At 42.3% G+C, this 15,656-nt stretch overlaps 1 protein-coding gene across 1 annotated transcript in view; it reads left to right on the top strand.

The window, feature by feature from the left end:
• OSMR (oncostatin M receptor) overlaps positions 1 to 15,656 on the top strand; it is a 77,176-nt gene that overhangs the window by 14,490 nt on the left and 47,030 nt on the right. Inside the window, exons 3-4 of the mRNA XM_042782399.1 lie at positions 4,011 to 4,182; positions 8,924 to 9,199. Of these exons, the coding sequence (XP_042638333.1) occupies positions 4,011 to 4,182; positions 8,924 to 9,199 (448 nt within the window). The remainder of the gene's footprint in view (positions 1 to 4,010; positions 4,183 to 8,923; positions 9,200 to 15,656) is intronic.

Raw genomic sequence — 15,656 nt, forward strand, 5'->3', positions numbered from 1 at the left:
TCTCAATCCTTGAAGATACCTAAATATATTCTTTTGAATTCCTTATCAGAGAGTTCCAATGCTGCTTCTTCCTCAGGGATGTGTTTTGGGTCTGTATCCTGCTCCCTTGTTTCTACCACTTTATCTTGCTTCTTTGTGTGGACTGTGATGGTCTGTTGTCTCCGAGACATCATGGTGTTGTATTTAAATCTCTGTTAACTATTTGTGAAGGGCATCCAAGTGTGATTCAGGCTCTTCTTGTTGGTTTTTTATCATTGGCCTGTTTGTGGAGAAGAAGGAAGTGACTCTTGCTTAGTAAGTGAAGTTGCAAGAGGTGTGGGTGTAGTTGTGTCTTATGGGGACTGTTGCTGTCTCTGACTCAGTTAGACACAAATTACAATTGAATAGCCATCAAAAAACTAAAAGCCCATGGATGAAAAATACACCATGTAATCACACAGGAGCAGTAACCAAAAAATGGAGAAAAGAAGAAAAAAACAAGAAAACCTGCAATATCTGGGGATAGGGCACTAAGAGAAAAAAGGTAGAGAAGGAGAATAATGAAGAAAAAAATGGGAAAAATGCCAGGGAAAAAAAAAGGAATGGCTTAACCATGAGAAAAAAAGGGGGAAAAAATAATTTAAATTAAAAAATTAAAATTTAACCAGGAAGAGGGAAAAGAAAAAAAAGTGTAAACTAGGACTTGGGAAGGGAAGAATAAAGAATAATAGTAAAAAAGACAAAAGTATTAATAATAGTAGTAGTTTTAAAACAGACAAGCAAACTAAACACCAGAAAAAAGAAAGAGAATATGAAAAAAAAGAAAAATATTGGCAGAAGACAAGGCAGGGCACCCAGGCTTTGTCCGAAAACACAGACTGGGATGGAGTTCCTGCAGGCCCAGAAGGTGGGTGGAAGTGGGGGATGGCCACACCTCCATTCACCAAGTGGGGGTCAGGTATAAGAGTAACAAGAGGAGTGTCGCACCTTTTCAGTCATGCAGGTCTAGAGTGTTCTTTGGGTCACTGGCAAGCAGAACCTCTTTTTAAGCCCCTGGAATCTCACATTGTCTCTTTAAATATCCAAAATTGTCATGCCGTTTATAAACATTCAAAATGGCGGCGCCTTCCTGACAGGCAGAAGTCCACAGCTCAGCTCATCTTCCTCTTCATCACTCCTTCCCCTTTTATTCCACAGCAACCAGAGCAGTCCTCCGTGCAGTCCCTGGCTAGCAGGGCTGATTTCTAGGTTAATTCTTAGGTCCTACCACCACTCGGAAATCTCCAAGCTGTCTGTGCCATCAGGATCGCTGCCAGACCACAGGTCCATATGTCTCCTTTTTTGGTATTTTCATGCAAATTCTTCTGCTAGTTGGGGTTTAGTCCACTTCTAAATCCTTCCCTTCAAGACTCAGGGGTCCAGGATTATCTTCTGTGTCTGTGTTAATTTGTTCCCCTTTTCTTTGTTGAAGAGGGTCTGTGCAGACTTTCTGCCTATTCCACAATCTTGGAATTGATCTGCTGCTGTTATTTTCCCTGTGTCCTTCTTTTCTATGCATCCCTGCCTTCTGAGCTATCTCCCTGTGTAAATGCTGCCCTTCTGATCTCCTTTGGTTGATTGTTCCAGGGAGTGTATCTCCTTGGTATAAACATTCACCTTATATGACTGTCTATTGTTTGGCTGAAGGTTAAGGCACAGAAATGATTTGAATTCCAGGCCTAAAGGGTTACTAAGAGTTATAGTCTTGGGGGTTTCACCTGTCTCTATCAGACCAGTGTTGTTGTTGTTGTTATGTGCCATCAAGTCGGCCCCGTCTCATAGTGACCCCTCCTTGGATTTCTGAGGTGATATCACTATGGAAGTAGATTGCCTGACCTCCCTTCCGAGGAGTGGCTGATGGGTTTGAACGGCCAGCCTTCTGGTTAGCGGTCAAGTGCCTTAGGCACTATGCTACCAGAGCAGTGAACCTGGTCTATTTCATGAAACATAAAAATGTTTTTAAAATCCCAGTTCTGCATACAGTGAGGAAGGGTATGCACAATTAAATGCCTGCTCCTAATCATGTGGGCTAGGGTGTTCTCATTCCAGACCTGTCATGTGCTGCTTAAGGTGGTTGTGTGCTGTCAGATAGTTTCCAACTCACAGTAACTCTATAGGATATAATAGCACTGCCCCATAGGATTTTGGTGGCATAGTGCCTAAGGCATTTGACTGCTAACCAGAAGGCTGGCAGTTCAAACCACCCGCTACTCCTCAGAAGGAAGGTTGGGCAATCTACTTCCGTAGTGATACAGCCTTGGAAACCCAAGGAGGGGTTGCTATGAGTCAGAACTGATGTGACAGCAGTGAGTTTGGTTTTTGGTTAATCTTTACATAAGCAGGTTGCCACTCCTTTCTTCCATGGAGCAGCTAGAGAGTTCAAACAGTTGGCATTTCTTCCCATTCGCAGCTGAACACTTAACAACTGTGCCACCAGGAATCCTTGTTAAGGTTAGCAACCTGGAAACAGGACAGGTAGAGGTAGCAGGAAGGCTGTGAAGATGGCTCACTCCAGGTTGTATGTGGCCTGTGTGGTGCCCATCCTTATCAGTATAGCAGTTATCATTAACCCTTAGAAAGCTGGATGGGGGCTTAGTTTTCCCCAGGCAATGCAAGGTATTTGCATGCAAGGTATTTGATGTCTTCAACTTCCCTGGGAGCTAGAGATTCTGACAGATGGAGCTCAAGGGAGTGGTTTGGTCCATGGGACCACTGAATCTGAGAAGACAAGAGACAGCAAACCAGGGGGGACAGGAATGCTGGAAGACACTCGACTCTTGGGAGACAGTGAAACTCAGGTGCCATGAAGGACATCCCACTTCTGCTGGGACTGAGCCAATCTGATCTGACCCTGACTACAAATAAGTATAAAAATACCCACTAACTGTGCTCGATTTTTAAGGGATGACTCAGTTTTGTAGTTTGTAATAATTCTGTAGCAGGTTCTGTCTGACTAGCACTGTGAAAGTCTCTGTAGGGAACCAAACATTTTCTATCTCTGATCTCTTTCTCTAAGATTTGTGTACCTCCTGTTTTCTCTAACACTTTCTCCACATGAGCCCGGTGGAGTTCAAGGGCCATAAGAATTGGAGGGACATAGGAATCGGGACCACAACCCATGTGTCAGTTTATCATACATTAGTGGCTTTCAGGGTGCTGTGATGCTGGAAGCTATGTTATCAGTATTTCAAATACCAGCAAGGTCACCCAGGATGGACAGGTTTCAGCAGAGCTTCTAAGACTGAGAAAGACTAGGAAGAAAGACCTGGAAGTCTATGTCTGAAAATAAGCCAAGGAAAACCCCACAGATCACAAAAGAATATTGTCTGATTACAGTCCTGGAAGATGAGGCCCCCAGGTTGGAGTGCATTCAAAATGCAGTGTAGCTGCAGCAATGGACTCGAACATACCAACAAGCTGTCATGAAGATGGCACAGGACCAGCTACATTTTGCCTTGTTTTACACAGGTTGTTATGAGCCAACTTGATGACAATGAATAACAACAAGAAAGAGTTGGGAGCACAATTTTCTAAAGGCAAAAGGCTATGGCTGGCTCCCTGGGAGATGGCCAGTTAAGAATAGACAGCACTCACAAAATTGTGAAGTTACGTGGTCTCTCAGGTTTATGCTTTGATAATAAGATTTGTTGTTATGTTGTTAGGTGTCATTGAGTCACCTCCAACTCATAGCAACCCTGTGTACAACAGAATGAAATGCTGCCCGGTCCTGTGCCAGCCTCACAATCCTTGTTATACCTGAGCCCATCGTTGCAGCCACTGTGTCAATCCATCTCGTTAAGCACCTTCCTCTTTTGCATTGACCCTCCACTTTACCAAGTGTCATATCCTTCTCCAGGGGATCATCCCTTCTGACAACGTGACCAAAGCAGGTCACACAAAGTCCGGCTATTCTCACTTCTAAAGGAGATAATAAAATTAGTCAAGCTATTTTCCAGGACTAGATGTTTCCAGATTTTTCCCTTTACTTCCAGGGGAACTACAGTGCCATTGTGAAGTGGAACCAAGTTCTGCATTGGAGCTGGGAATCTGAACTTCCTTTGGAATGTGCAACACATTTTGTAAGAATAAGGAGTATGATGGATGACTCCACATTCCCCAAGCCAAAGTCCTGGAGCAAATGGACTTCATGGGAGGAAGTAGATGGTAAAGTAGTTTAAAAAGTGAAACATTTTATTATTTAATCTTATTTGGGGGAAATCAATAGATTCCTTTTGAGGAATCCTGGGTAAATGTAGACATTATTTTCCTGTGGAACTAACAGGTATGGTTTTGAATTTTGCCACTGAGAGATAAATATCTGCGGTTTTACCTCTGAATTTATTTATTGGCATAATTATGCAAATTCAGAAAATTAAGTATTTTCCAAATGTATAAAATGGGTTTATAATAGAATACTAAGTAAACAAAACCAACATGAATTGTAGATAAGTTTTTATTAGATTAGTATAAAATGTATACTGGAGTTAGAAAACTTTTTCTATGAAGATGCAGATAGTAAACATTTTAGGCTTTGAGGCCATATGGTCTCTGTCATGATTGCTTACCTCTACCAGTGTAGTGCAAAGCAGCCATAGAAGATAAGTAAATTAATGATTGTGGCACTATTCCAATGAAACTTTACTTACATAACCAAATTGTGGGCCAGTATTGGCTCATGGACCTTTGTTTGCCAATCTGTAATCTAGAGAAAAAGGAGCCCCGATGACACAACAAGTAGGCATTCCCCTGCTAACTGAAAGGTTGGTGGTTCGAACCCACCCAGCGGCTCCTCAGGAAAAGACCTGATTTACTCCTATAAAGATCGTAGCCTAGGAAACCCCAGGAGACAGTTCTACTCTGTCACATGGAGTCATTATGAATCCCAATTGACTCCACAACACCTAACACTGATGACAATCAAGAGAAAAGGAGGGAATATGGAAAATGAAAGCAGCTGTTTATTATAGTGATGCAATTATGGACAAATATATTTTAAATATTCATTTTAAGGATAATTAAGATAGTTTGATACTTTAATGTTATCGTAATTAAAACGTATGGTGAGTTGTGTCATAATTTTGTAAGCTCCTGTTAAGCTATCTAACCTAACCAGTTGCTGTGGAGTCGATTCTGACTCATGGCAACCCCATGGGTGTTAGAGAACTGTGCTCTATGGAGTCTTCAGTAACTGAGAGTTACATCCCCATGACAGTACATCCCCATGACTTTCTTCTGATTTTTCTTTGGGTAGATTTGAACCTCCAATCTTTTGGTTAGCAGCTGAGTTTATTACCCTTTTGAACCCCCCTGGGACTTCAGTTAAGCTATAGGCCTAAACTAAAGCAGGGGTGAAGGTAAGGACTTTGTCTGTCTCAACTCTATTCCCCAGGTTGTCTATAATTCCTGCCAATAGAACCATTCCTTTGTTACTCAGTGATGCATATTTATTAACTCAAACTTACAACATATTAACTTAAGAATAGCCTGGTGATGTGTTCAATACTCATACTAGAATCTGCAGAGCCCTTATTCTATTGCAATCACCGTAAAACCAAAACCAAATTCATCGCTGTTGACTTGATTCTGATTCATGGCGATCTCATATTTGTCAGACTAGAACTGCTGCATAGGGTTTGCTTAGCTGTAATCTTAGTGGAAGCAGATTGCCAGCCTTCCCAAGGTACCACTGGGTGGGTTTGAACTGCCAACTTTTAAGTTAATAGTCAAGTGTGCACCACCTGGTGACCCTTTAAGCATTGTACATATTAATTTGTTTCTTACATCAGCCATGTATTGCAATATATATTGTTCTCATTCCTGTTTCACAAATGAGGAAACTAGGTACAGAGACCAAGATCATCAAAGTTTCTAACTGGTGGAGCTGGTATTCAAACCCAGACAGTCTAGTTCCAAGGGCATGCTCTTAACCACTACATCTTACCACTGAAAGAGGGACATACTTACTGACAAAATAGAGATGAAAAAGATTTAAAAACAAAACAAAACACTGCCATTGAGTCAATTCCCGCTCCATCATGTTTCTAAGGCTGCAAATCTTTATGGAAGTAGATAGCCTCATCTGCCTCCTGCAGAGCAGCTGGTGGGTTTGAACTGCTGACCTTCTAGTTAGCAGTGAAGTGTCTTTCCCACTACACTGCCAGAGCTCCTTATAGTGACCCTATGTTGTTGCTGTTATATGCTGTCGAGTCAGACCTGATCATAGTGATGCCTCCTTGGGTTTCTGAGGCAATATATATATGGAAGTAGATTGCACAACCTTCCTTCCAAGGAGTCACTGGTGGGTTTGAACTGCCAGCCTTCTGGTTAGCAGTCAAGTGCCTTAGGCACTATGCTACCAGAGCTCCCAGACCCTATAGGGCAGAGCCTCACAGGGTTTCCAAGGACATAAATCTATAGAGAAGTAGACTACCTCATTTTTCTCCTGTGGAATGGCTGGAGGGTTCAAACTGCCTACCTTTTGGTTAGCAGACAATTACCTTAACCACTGTGCTACCAGAACTGCTTATTATAGAGATAATAAGAGGAAAAAAAACATAACTTTAATAAAATGGACAGATTTCTAAAAAATATAACCTCAAAACTGACTTAAGAAGAGGTGGAAAATCTGAATAGTCTTTAACTGCTATGCACAGGTTCTCATCTTGACTGCACATTAGAATCAACCCTAGAGCTTTAAAAAAAAAAAAAATGTCCAATCCACACCCCATGACTGAGGTTGGTGATGGCAATTTTACTGGCCCAGCAGTGGCCACCAAGCAGACAGCAGCAGTACTTTGAGAAGGTGATGAGACCTGAGACCTGAATAGCAGGTATGGGAAGTTCATTCAAGAAGTTGACTGCAAAGGAGAGAGTAGAGAGTATGTCAGGAGGGAAATGTGGAGTAGTTGGTGAGTTTGCTTTAAAAAGAGGAGAACAAATATGTTGTTAAGTGTGGTGGTTATGTTGTTGTGTCAACTTGGCTGGGCCTGGTTGAATGGCTGGGCAGCTGGATATAGTATTCCCCATGATGAGACTGGTAGTCAACTCCAAAGGCTGAGTAGCTGCCTTTGGTTATGTGGTCTGCTTCCCATATCTAAGCAGCAGCTTTGGGAATTGTCTCTAACTTATGGCACGCTTGAACCCTGCATGTACCCGTGTTGTTGTTCAGCAGCCTGCCATGCTCTGCAGACCTTGGGACTTAAAATAGACTTAAATTAATGGCCTGCCATGTGGTTTGGTAACATTGGGACTGTGCCATTTTATTTGTTGACCTTGGGCTTGTTAGCCTCAGCAGCCAGTAGCTTCTTGAGTGAAGAAATGCCTCTAGCTTTGCTAGGCCAGGAGCAAGAGGCAGAGCTGAAGCCCAAGGTCGAGGAGCTTTCACACAGCCCCTAGAGCCTGGCACTGTGAACTCGGACTTAAAGCTTCCAAACTATGAGAGAATAAACTTCTGTTTGTTAAAGCCATCCCATTTGTGGCATAGTTTTATGAGAGCGGCACTAGGTAACCAGAACATTATGCCAATGAGAAACTTCTGGGAGACAATGGGAATCCCTGGGTATCACGAAGAACAGTTAGTTGTCTTCTGATGAGGTTGAGTCAGCCTCATCTGACCTGGCCAAAAACAAATGAAAATATACTCATTGATCTTGCTGATTTTTTAAAGGATGACTCACTTCTTTAGTCCATAAGAATTTTCATAGCAAGTTGAAGCCACAAGGTATTTGAGTGATTGGTGTTTCTGAGAAAGTGGGAAGAGATGTGATCTATGGCACAATGTAGAGGTTATGCGGGACACTTGGCTAGTGGGCTGCGCAGACCTGGCTTTGCCACTTACGAGCTGAGCAAATTGGGCTCAGTCCTGCCTGTCCTGTTGTTGTGAGGTAGTAAGGAAGACATGAGAGAATGTGCATAGCACTAAACATGGGCCTCCCACATGTCTAGGCCTCAACAGAAGGCAGCTGCTGTTATTGTAATGACCCTAACCAAGTCCATTGCCATCAAGTTGATTCTAGCATAGAGCTATTGTTGTTGTTGTTGTTGTGTGCCGTCGAGTCGTCCCCGATTCATAGCGACCCCTCCTTGGGTTTCCGAGGCAGTATCATTAGGGAAGTAGGGTTGCCCAACCAGCATAGAGCTAGGCCCTAGAATAGAGTGGAACTGCCCCATAGGGTTTTCAAGGCTGTACTTTTTATGAGAGCAGACTGCCACATCTTTCTCCAGTGGACTAGCTGGTAAGTTAAAACCCCCAAACTTTTGGTTAGCAACCAAGCACTTAACCACTGTGCCACCAGACCTACTTACCCTAACCATACCAAAAAAAAAAAAAAAAAAAACCATTGCCATTGAGTTGCTTACAACTCATAGTGACCACCATAGGGTTTTACAGAAGCAGACTACCGCATCTTTCTCCTACGGAGTGGCTGGTGGGTTTGAACTACCAACCTTTTGGTTAACAGCCTGCTGTCTTACCCACTGGGCCACCAGAGCTCCATTACCCTAACCAGAGCATTAGTATATAATAACCAGTAGTGCTGCTCCACAGGGGAAAGCTGTGGTAGTCTGGTCCATAAAGATTACGACCTAGGAATCCTGATAAGCTACTTCTACTCTGTCTTATAGGGTTACTACAAGTTGGAATTGATAGCATAGAGCCAATAGCCCTGGTAGTAACAACAGCAGCAGTGGTATTAGTGGAACAATGGGAGCAATGGTGGGAAGGAGTTTTTGTTTTGTTTTTGACATGTATTGAAGTTTATGTGTTTGGTGTAGAAATTTAGGCTTTTTCTTTTTCCTCTCAGGAAGGTAAAAGAAGCTAAAGTTGCCTGCTGATGCTGGAAGTGAGATGGGAGAGACTGATTTGAATTTTGAGTGAGCTTTTTTTTTTTTTTTTCATGTCTTGCAGTACATGATACACTTGGACATGATACACTCTTCGTTTTCCCCAAAGATAAACTGGTGGAAGAAGGTGCTAATGTCACCTTTTGTTACGTTTTTAAGAGCAATGAGAATAACGTATCCTGTCATTTGGAAGGCGAACAGGTCCATGGAGAACAGCTTACTTCAAATGTATCTGCATTCAAATTGAATAATGTTCCTTTCATCAGACGAACAGGGACAAATATCTATTGTAAAGTGAATGGAGGAGAACCTGCAGCAGGCATCGTTCTCTATGTATCAAGTAAGTGTGCAAATGTCTATGCCCTGTCTTCTCATTTCCTGTGGGAAATACTGTCCTTGAATTGCCTTTACCAGAAAACAACCACACGTTTCCCCTCCATGGCCTTGATTTACTTTCCAAGTCTTCTAGCAGAGACTCTCACAGAGTTATCCTGAAACACTGCTGCTAGGATTTCCTATTGTCTTCTTGTCCTTACTGCCAATGTTATTCTTAGAAACCAATAGTATGAGAGGGAAGAAAGTTCAGGGTGTGACCACAGGGATGGGCCACAGGGAAACTATCCTGACTTGCTATTTTGTTGTGTGGCGCCAGTTAATTCCAACTCATAGTGACCCTATATCATAGAGTAGAACTGCCCTATATGGTTTCTAAGGCAGTAATCTTTTCAGAATAATAACCATGCACCTACAAAGAAGACCAGTTAATACTACTATTATTCATATTTTTGCACCAACAACTAAAGCAAAAGATGAAAAAATTGAAGATTTTTACCAATCTCTGCAATCTAAAATTGACCAAGCATGCAGTCAACGTTCATTGATAATTACCGGTGATAGGAATGTGAAAAGTGGAAACAAGAAGCATGGGTAGCTACAAAATATGGCCTTGGTGATAGAAATAACACCAGAGATTGCGTGATAGAATTTTACAAGGCCAGCAAATTATTCATTGTAAATGCGTTTTATCAACAACATGAACTGTGGCTATACATGTGGACTTCACCAGATGGAAAACACAGGAATGAAATTGACTACATCTGTGGAAAGAGATAAGGGAGAAGCTCAATGTCATTAGTCAAAACAAGGCCAAGAGCTGACTATGAAACATAACATCAGGTGCTCATATGCAAGAAGCAGTAAAAGCAGAAGAAAATTAAAATAAGCCAACAAGAGCCAAAATATAACCTTGAGTATATCCCACCTGAATGTAGAAACCCTCTGAAGAATAGAGTTGATGCATTGAATACCAATGATCAAAGAACAGACAAGCTGTGGGGTGACATCAAGGATGTCATACGTGAAGAAAGCAAAAAGTCATTAAAAAGACAGGAAAGAAAGAAAATACCAAAATCGGTCTCAGAAGAGACTCTGACACTTGTTTTTGAATGGAAAGTAGCTAAAGCAAACAGAAGAAATGGTAACAAAAAGGCTGAACAGAGGATTTCAAAAGGCAGCTTAAGAGGACAAAGTAGAGTGCGATAAATGTACAAAGACCTGGAGTTAGGAAATAAAAAGGGAATAAAACACTCAGCATTTCTCAGGCTGAAAGGACTGAAGAGAACATCCAAGCTTCAAGATGCAATATTGAAAGATTGTATGGACAAGATACTGAACAATGCAGCAAACATCACAGGAAAATGGAAGGAGTACACTGAGTCACTGTACCAAAAAGAATTGGTTCAATCATTTCAGAATGTAGCATATGATCAAGAACCAATGGTATTGAAGGAAGAAGTCTAAACTGTACTGAAGTAATTGGCAAAAACAAGCCTCCAGAAATGGATGGAATACCCATAGAGATGCTTCAACAAATGGATGCAGCCCTGGAATCACTCATTTGTTTATGCCAAGAAATTTGAAAGACAGATACCTGGCCAACTAACTGGAAGAGAATCATATTTGTGTTCATTCCAAAGAAAGGTGATCCAACAGAATGTGGAAATGATCAAACAATATCATTAACATCACACACAGGTAAAATTTTGTTACAGATAATCCAAAAACAGTTATAGAAGTATATTGTCAGAGAACTGGCAGAAATTCAAGCCGGATTTAGAAGAGGTCATATGATGAGGGATCTCACTGCTGATGGCAGATGGATCTTGGCTAAAAGCCAAGAATACCAGAAAGATGTTTACTGGTGTTTTATTGACTGTACAAAGGCATTTGGCTGTGTGGATCATACCAAATTATGGATTTGCAAAAATGGTGAGGAGGCCACATATTCTGACTTCCTCTAACCCTGCAAGAGGAAGACAGGATTACCAGCAGTAACCCAAGGCCTATTCCTGCCAGGCCAGACATGCTGCCTCCCCCTTCCAGCCCTTGCTCCAACTGTTCCTCCCAAAGTACCCACCACCTCTCTCCTGGGTTCGATAATTCACTGCAGTGGCCACACACAGCTCACAGATTATGGGGTTTATTAGGGAAGCACCACAGGCTACAATTCAGGTTCAGGAAAAATGCTCAGGCTCTCTCCCAGCCCACCGTCCCTCAGCCAACAGTTTCTCACAGTCTCTTTCCCAGCAGTGCTGGTCCCTCGGTATCTCACTCAGCAATGTGTGTCTCTTGCATCTCTTTCCCAGCAACGTGTGTCTCTTTCAGGGATGCGTGTCTCTTTCGGCAGCACGTCTTCCTCAACCAGCAGTCAGAGAGAGTTCTACCTCCAGGAGGCCTCCTTTTGAGCCCAGCAGGGTGGTCAAACTAGCCAATCACAGCATCAGAACTCTAAGCATGTGAGAGAGAGTGGGAACCTCCCAGAACATTGTATTGTGCCACGTCCAACAGAAATAACCCAGGTGGATAGCTTCAGCAATCAGGAGCTCCTCAGTTGCTCATAGAAAATCCCACCTTGGAGTTTACAAAGACTTATGGGTAGAAAAGCCACACTAAGTAATTTACTACACTGCAGGATTATATTGGGAAGAATGGAAATTCCATAACACTTAATTTTGCTCATGAAGAACCTGTACATGAAGAGGGAGTCATTCAGACAGAACAAAGGGATATTGTATGGTTTAAAATCAGGAAGGGTCTGTGTCAGGGTTGTATCCTTTTACCATACTTAACTCAATCTGTATGTTGAGCAAATAATCTGAGAAGGTGAATTACATGAAAAAAATGCAACATCAGGATTGGAAGAAGACTCGTTAACAACCCGTGATGTGCACATGACACAACCCTGCTTATTGAAAGTGAGGAAGACTTGAAACACTGATGAAGATCAAAGACTACAGCCTTCAGTATAGGTTATATGTCAACATAAAGAAAACAAAAATCCTCACAACTGGACCAATAAGCAACATCATGATAAACAGAGAAAAGAGGTTGCCAGAGATTTATCTTATTTGGATCCACAATCAATGCCCATGGAAGCAGCAGTCAAGAAATCAGACAAGGTATTGCACTGGGCAAATCTGTTGCAAAAAACCTCTCTAAAGTGTTAAAGAGCAAATATGTCACTTTGAAGACTCAGGTGTGCCTAACCCAAGCAATGATATTTTCAATTGTCTCATATGCATGTGAAAGCTGGAAGAATAAAGAATTGATGCCTTTGAATGATGGTGTTAGTGAAGAATATTGAAAAGACTATGGACTGCCACAAGAATGAACAAATATTCCTTGAAAAGTACAGTTGCAATGCTCCTTAGAAGTAAAACCAGCCACACTTCATCTCTCATACTTTGGTCAAGAGAGACCAGTCTGTGGAGAAGGATATTATGCTTGGTAAAGTAGAGGGTGAGTGAAGAAGGGGAAGACCTTCAATGGGACAGATTGACACAGTGGCTGCAATGATGGGCTCAAATATAGCAAGGATTGGGAGGATGGTGTAGGACCCAGCAGTGTTTTGTTCTTTGGAATATAGGGTTGAACATAGGGTTGCTATGAGGCAAAACTGATTTGATGGTACCTAAAATGAATAACAACAACATGAATAACAGGGAGCTCTGGTGGCATAATGCCTAAGGCATTTGACTGCTAACCAGAAGGCTGGTGGTTCAAATCCTCAGAAGGAAGATTGGGCAATCTACTTCCGTAATGATACTGCCTCAGAAACCTATGGAGGGGTCCCTTTGAGTTGGATCCAACTCGACAGCAGTGTGTTTGGTTTTTTGCTTAACACGAATAACAAGGAGCTCTGATGGCATAGTGCCTAAGGAATTTGACTACCCATCAGCCGCTCCGTGGAAGGAAGACCAGGCAATCTACTTTCTTAAAGATTTACTGCCTTAGAAACCCAATGGGGGTCACTATGAGTCAGAATCAACTCAATGGCAGTGGGTTTGGTTTTTTGGTAACAAGAATAACAATCTTTATAGGAGCTTTTTATAGGAGCAGATCAGATCTCTTCCCTCATGGAGTTGCTGGTGGGTTTGAACCACCGAACTTTTGGTTAACATTGGAGCGCTTAACCATTGTGCTACCTGGGGTCCTTTGCTCAGTCTTAGCCATATGGATTTTACTACAGGACATCAAGGGAGAAAAGGGCTGCATGTCAGGAGATGCCAGAAAAACAGACAGGGCTGTGACCCAGCAGACCTGGATTTTGAATTCTCATCTGTGGGGATGTCACCTGGGCCAAGTTTCCTGTCCTCACTGAGCCAGCTTCCTCCTCTGTGACATGGGGATGATAGTGATTGTTGTGAGGATTAATTAATGAACCTGTGGTCAGTCCTGGGCCCTGATATAATAGCCACATAATGTAGTAGGAGTTCAGCAAATGCAAAACATTACTTTCTTACTGCGTGTGGAAAATGCCAGGCACCTTCCTTTTCATTGGAAAGACCATTTTTATTTTCATGTAGGTCCATGTGCACATCCAGTGGCCTTCTGGACTTTGTCTGGAGCTTCCTTTCCCCCTGCAGAGTGGGACAGTTTCTGTGAGTTTTTTCTCCCTTCTTCCTCTGCCAAAGGAGGTTTTCCATCTCCTGGGGACTTGGTTTAATGGATTAAAATGTGTCCCCCAAAATGTATGCTGCGTTGCTGCATATATTTAAAATGGTGCAATGACTGTGGAAAATGATACAGCATTTCTTTAAAAAGCTGGAAATAGAAATACCATATGATCCAGCCATATGAATTTCACTACAGGACATGGAGGGAGAAGAGGGCTGCATGTCAGGATACCCCAGGAGACTCATTTAAAAAAAAAAAAAAAAAAGGAAATGTATTTGGCTCCTGTAACTAGGAACGTCAAAGAAAGGGGCTAGTTTTCATACAGGCAGATTTGGAAGGTCAAACAGTATCATTTTTGCTCTGCTTTTCATAGTTTGGCTTTCCTGTGTGATGGCTTAATTCCTGGGCAGGTCTCCTCATGTAGCAGAGAAGGAGGCCAACCATGCCTCCAGCCTTAGATCCTCCTTGTAACTAGAGTCCCAGAGGAAAGGCGGCACCTCTTTTTCCACAGAGTTCTTATCAGTCTGGCAGATGGATGCTGTCCTTGCTTGGATCACATACCACCCGCCCCCCCCCCAAAAAAAAGATACGTGGGAATCCTAACCTCTGTACCTGTGAATGTAATCTCATTTAAAAATAGCATTTTCTTTGTTATGTTTTTGAGGCTACCAATAAGATTTTGTCAGAAAATCAAGTTTGTCATGCATGAACTCATTTAGTTTATTACAAGGGCAGTCAAGGCCAGGCATCCAAGTAAGATCTCACAACATTCATTTAGAACCAGAGACTCAGAATTAGCAGTTACAATTACAGTGTCCAGTACAGTTCAGTGGTTAGAGTCTATAACTCTTTAGACTTCAGGCTTTCATGTTTAACGAGAGGTCTCAGGCTTAACCAGCAAAGCTTAATCAACTTAGCAAAAGTCCCTCGTAGCCAGGGTCTGAGGCCAGTGGCAGCAGACAGAATCTCTGTTCCATTTCTGCCTTATCTCAGTAAGTGAGCAGAAATGTGGGAGTTCTGTGTGAATTTGTCACCTTTGTTCCACTGACATCAAAGACTCCTATGTAAATGTTATGTCTTTTCTCCAGGGTTAGAGAGTAGCTGGATGATGCATGTTTTCTTCAAGGTTAGAGGTTAGGCAGGTTGTTAAGGTTGTGTGTTTTCTTATGTCACAGCACGCCAGGTCAAAGGGAAGAAAGGTTGGTTGTGTTCTTTACCTACTTCACATACTTCTCTGTTTCTATGTCTAAGTTCAGAAATTTCCGAAACAACTTCCTAATGATTTACAGGTTTCTAATAACTTATAGGTAAGGCTAGAGAGAGCTTCACAAAGATAGGTGTATTTCTGTTTCTGAGTTCATATTATGACTGCTCATACATACGTATTTTGAAAGTGAAATAGTGCCTTGAGGAGCTCTGGTGGCGCAGCGAGTAAGGCATTTGGCTGCTAATCAGAAGGTTGGCAGTTCAAACCCACGAGCTGCTCCACAGAAGGAAGATGAGGCAGTCTACTTCTGTAAAGATTTACAGTCTTGAAACCTAGTGGGGGAATCTGCGAGCTGGAATTGACTCACTGGCAGTGAGTTTGCTTTGGTTTCTTTTGAAATAGTGACTTGTACTTTGTTGTTCTGTTGCTGTTAAGTGCTGTCGAGTCATTTCCGACTCATAGCGACCCCATGCACAGCAGAATGAAACACTGCCTGATCCCGTGCCAGCCCCACAATCCCTGCTATACTTGAGCCCATCATTGCAGCCACCATATCAATCCATCTGGTTGAAGGCCTCCCCCTCTTTCGTCGACCCTCCACCCTACCAAGCATGACATCCTTCTCCAGGGAATG

The sequence above is a fragment of the Orycteropus afer genome, unplaced genomic scaffold (genome assembly GCF_000298275.1).
Source record: "Orycteropus afer afer isolate SDZICR_OR568_19922 unplaced genomic scaffold, OryAfe1.0 scaffold00300, whole genome shotgun sequence".
NCBI lineage: Eukaryota > Metazoa > Chordata > Mammalia > Tubulidentata > Orycteropodidae > Orycteropus > Orycteropus afer.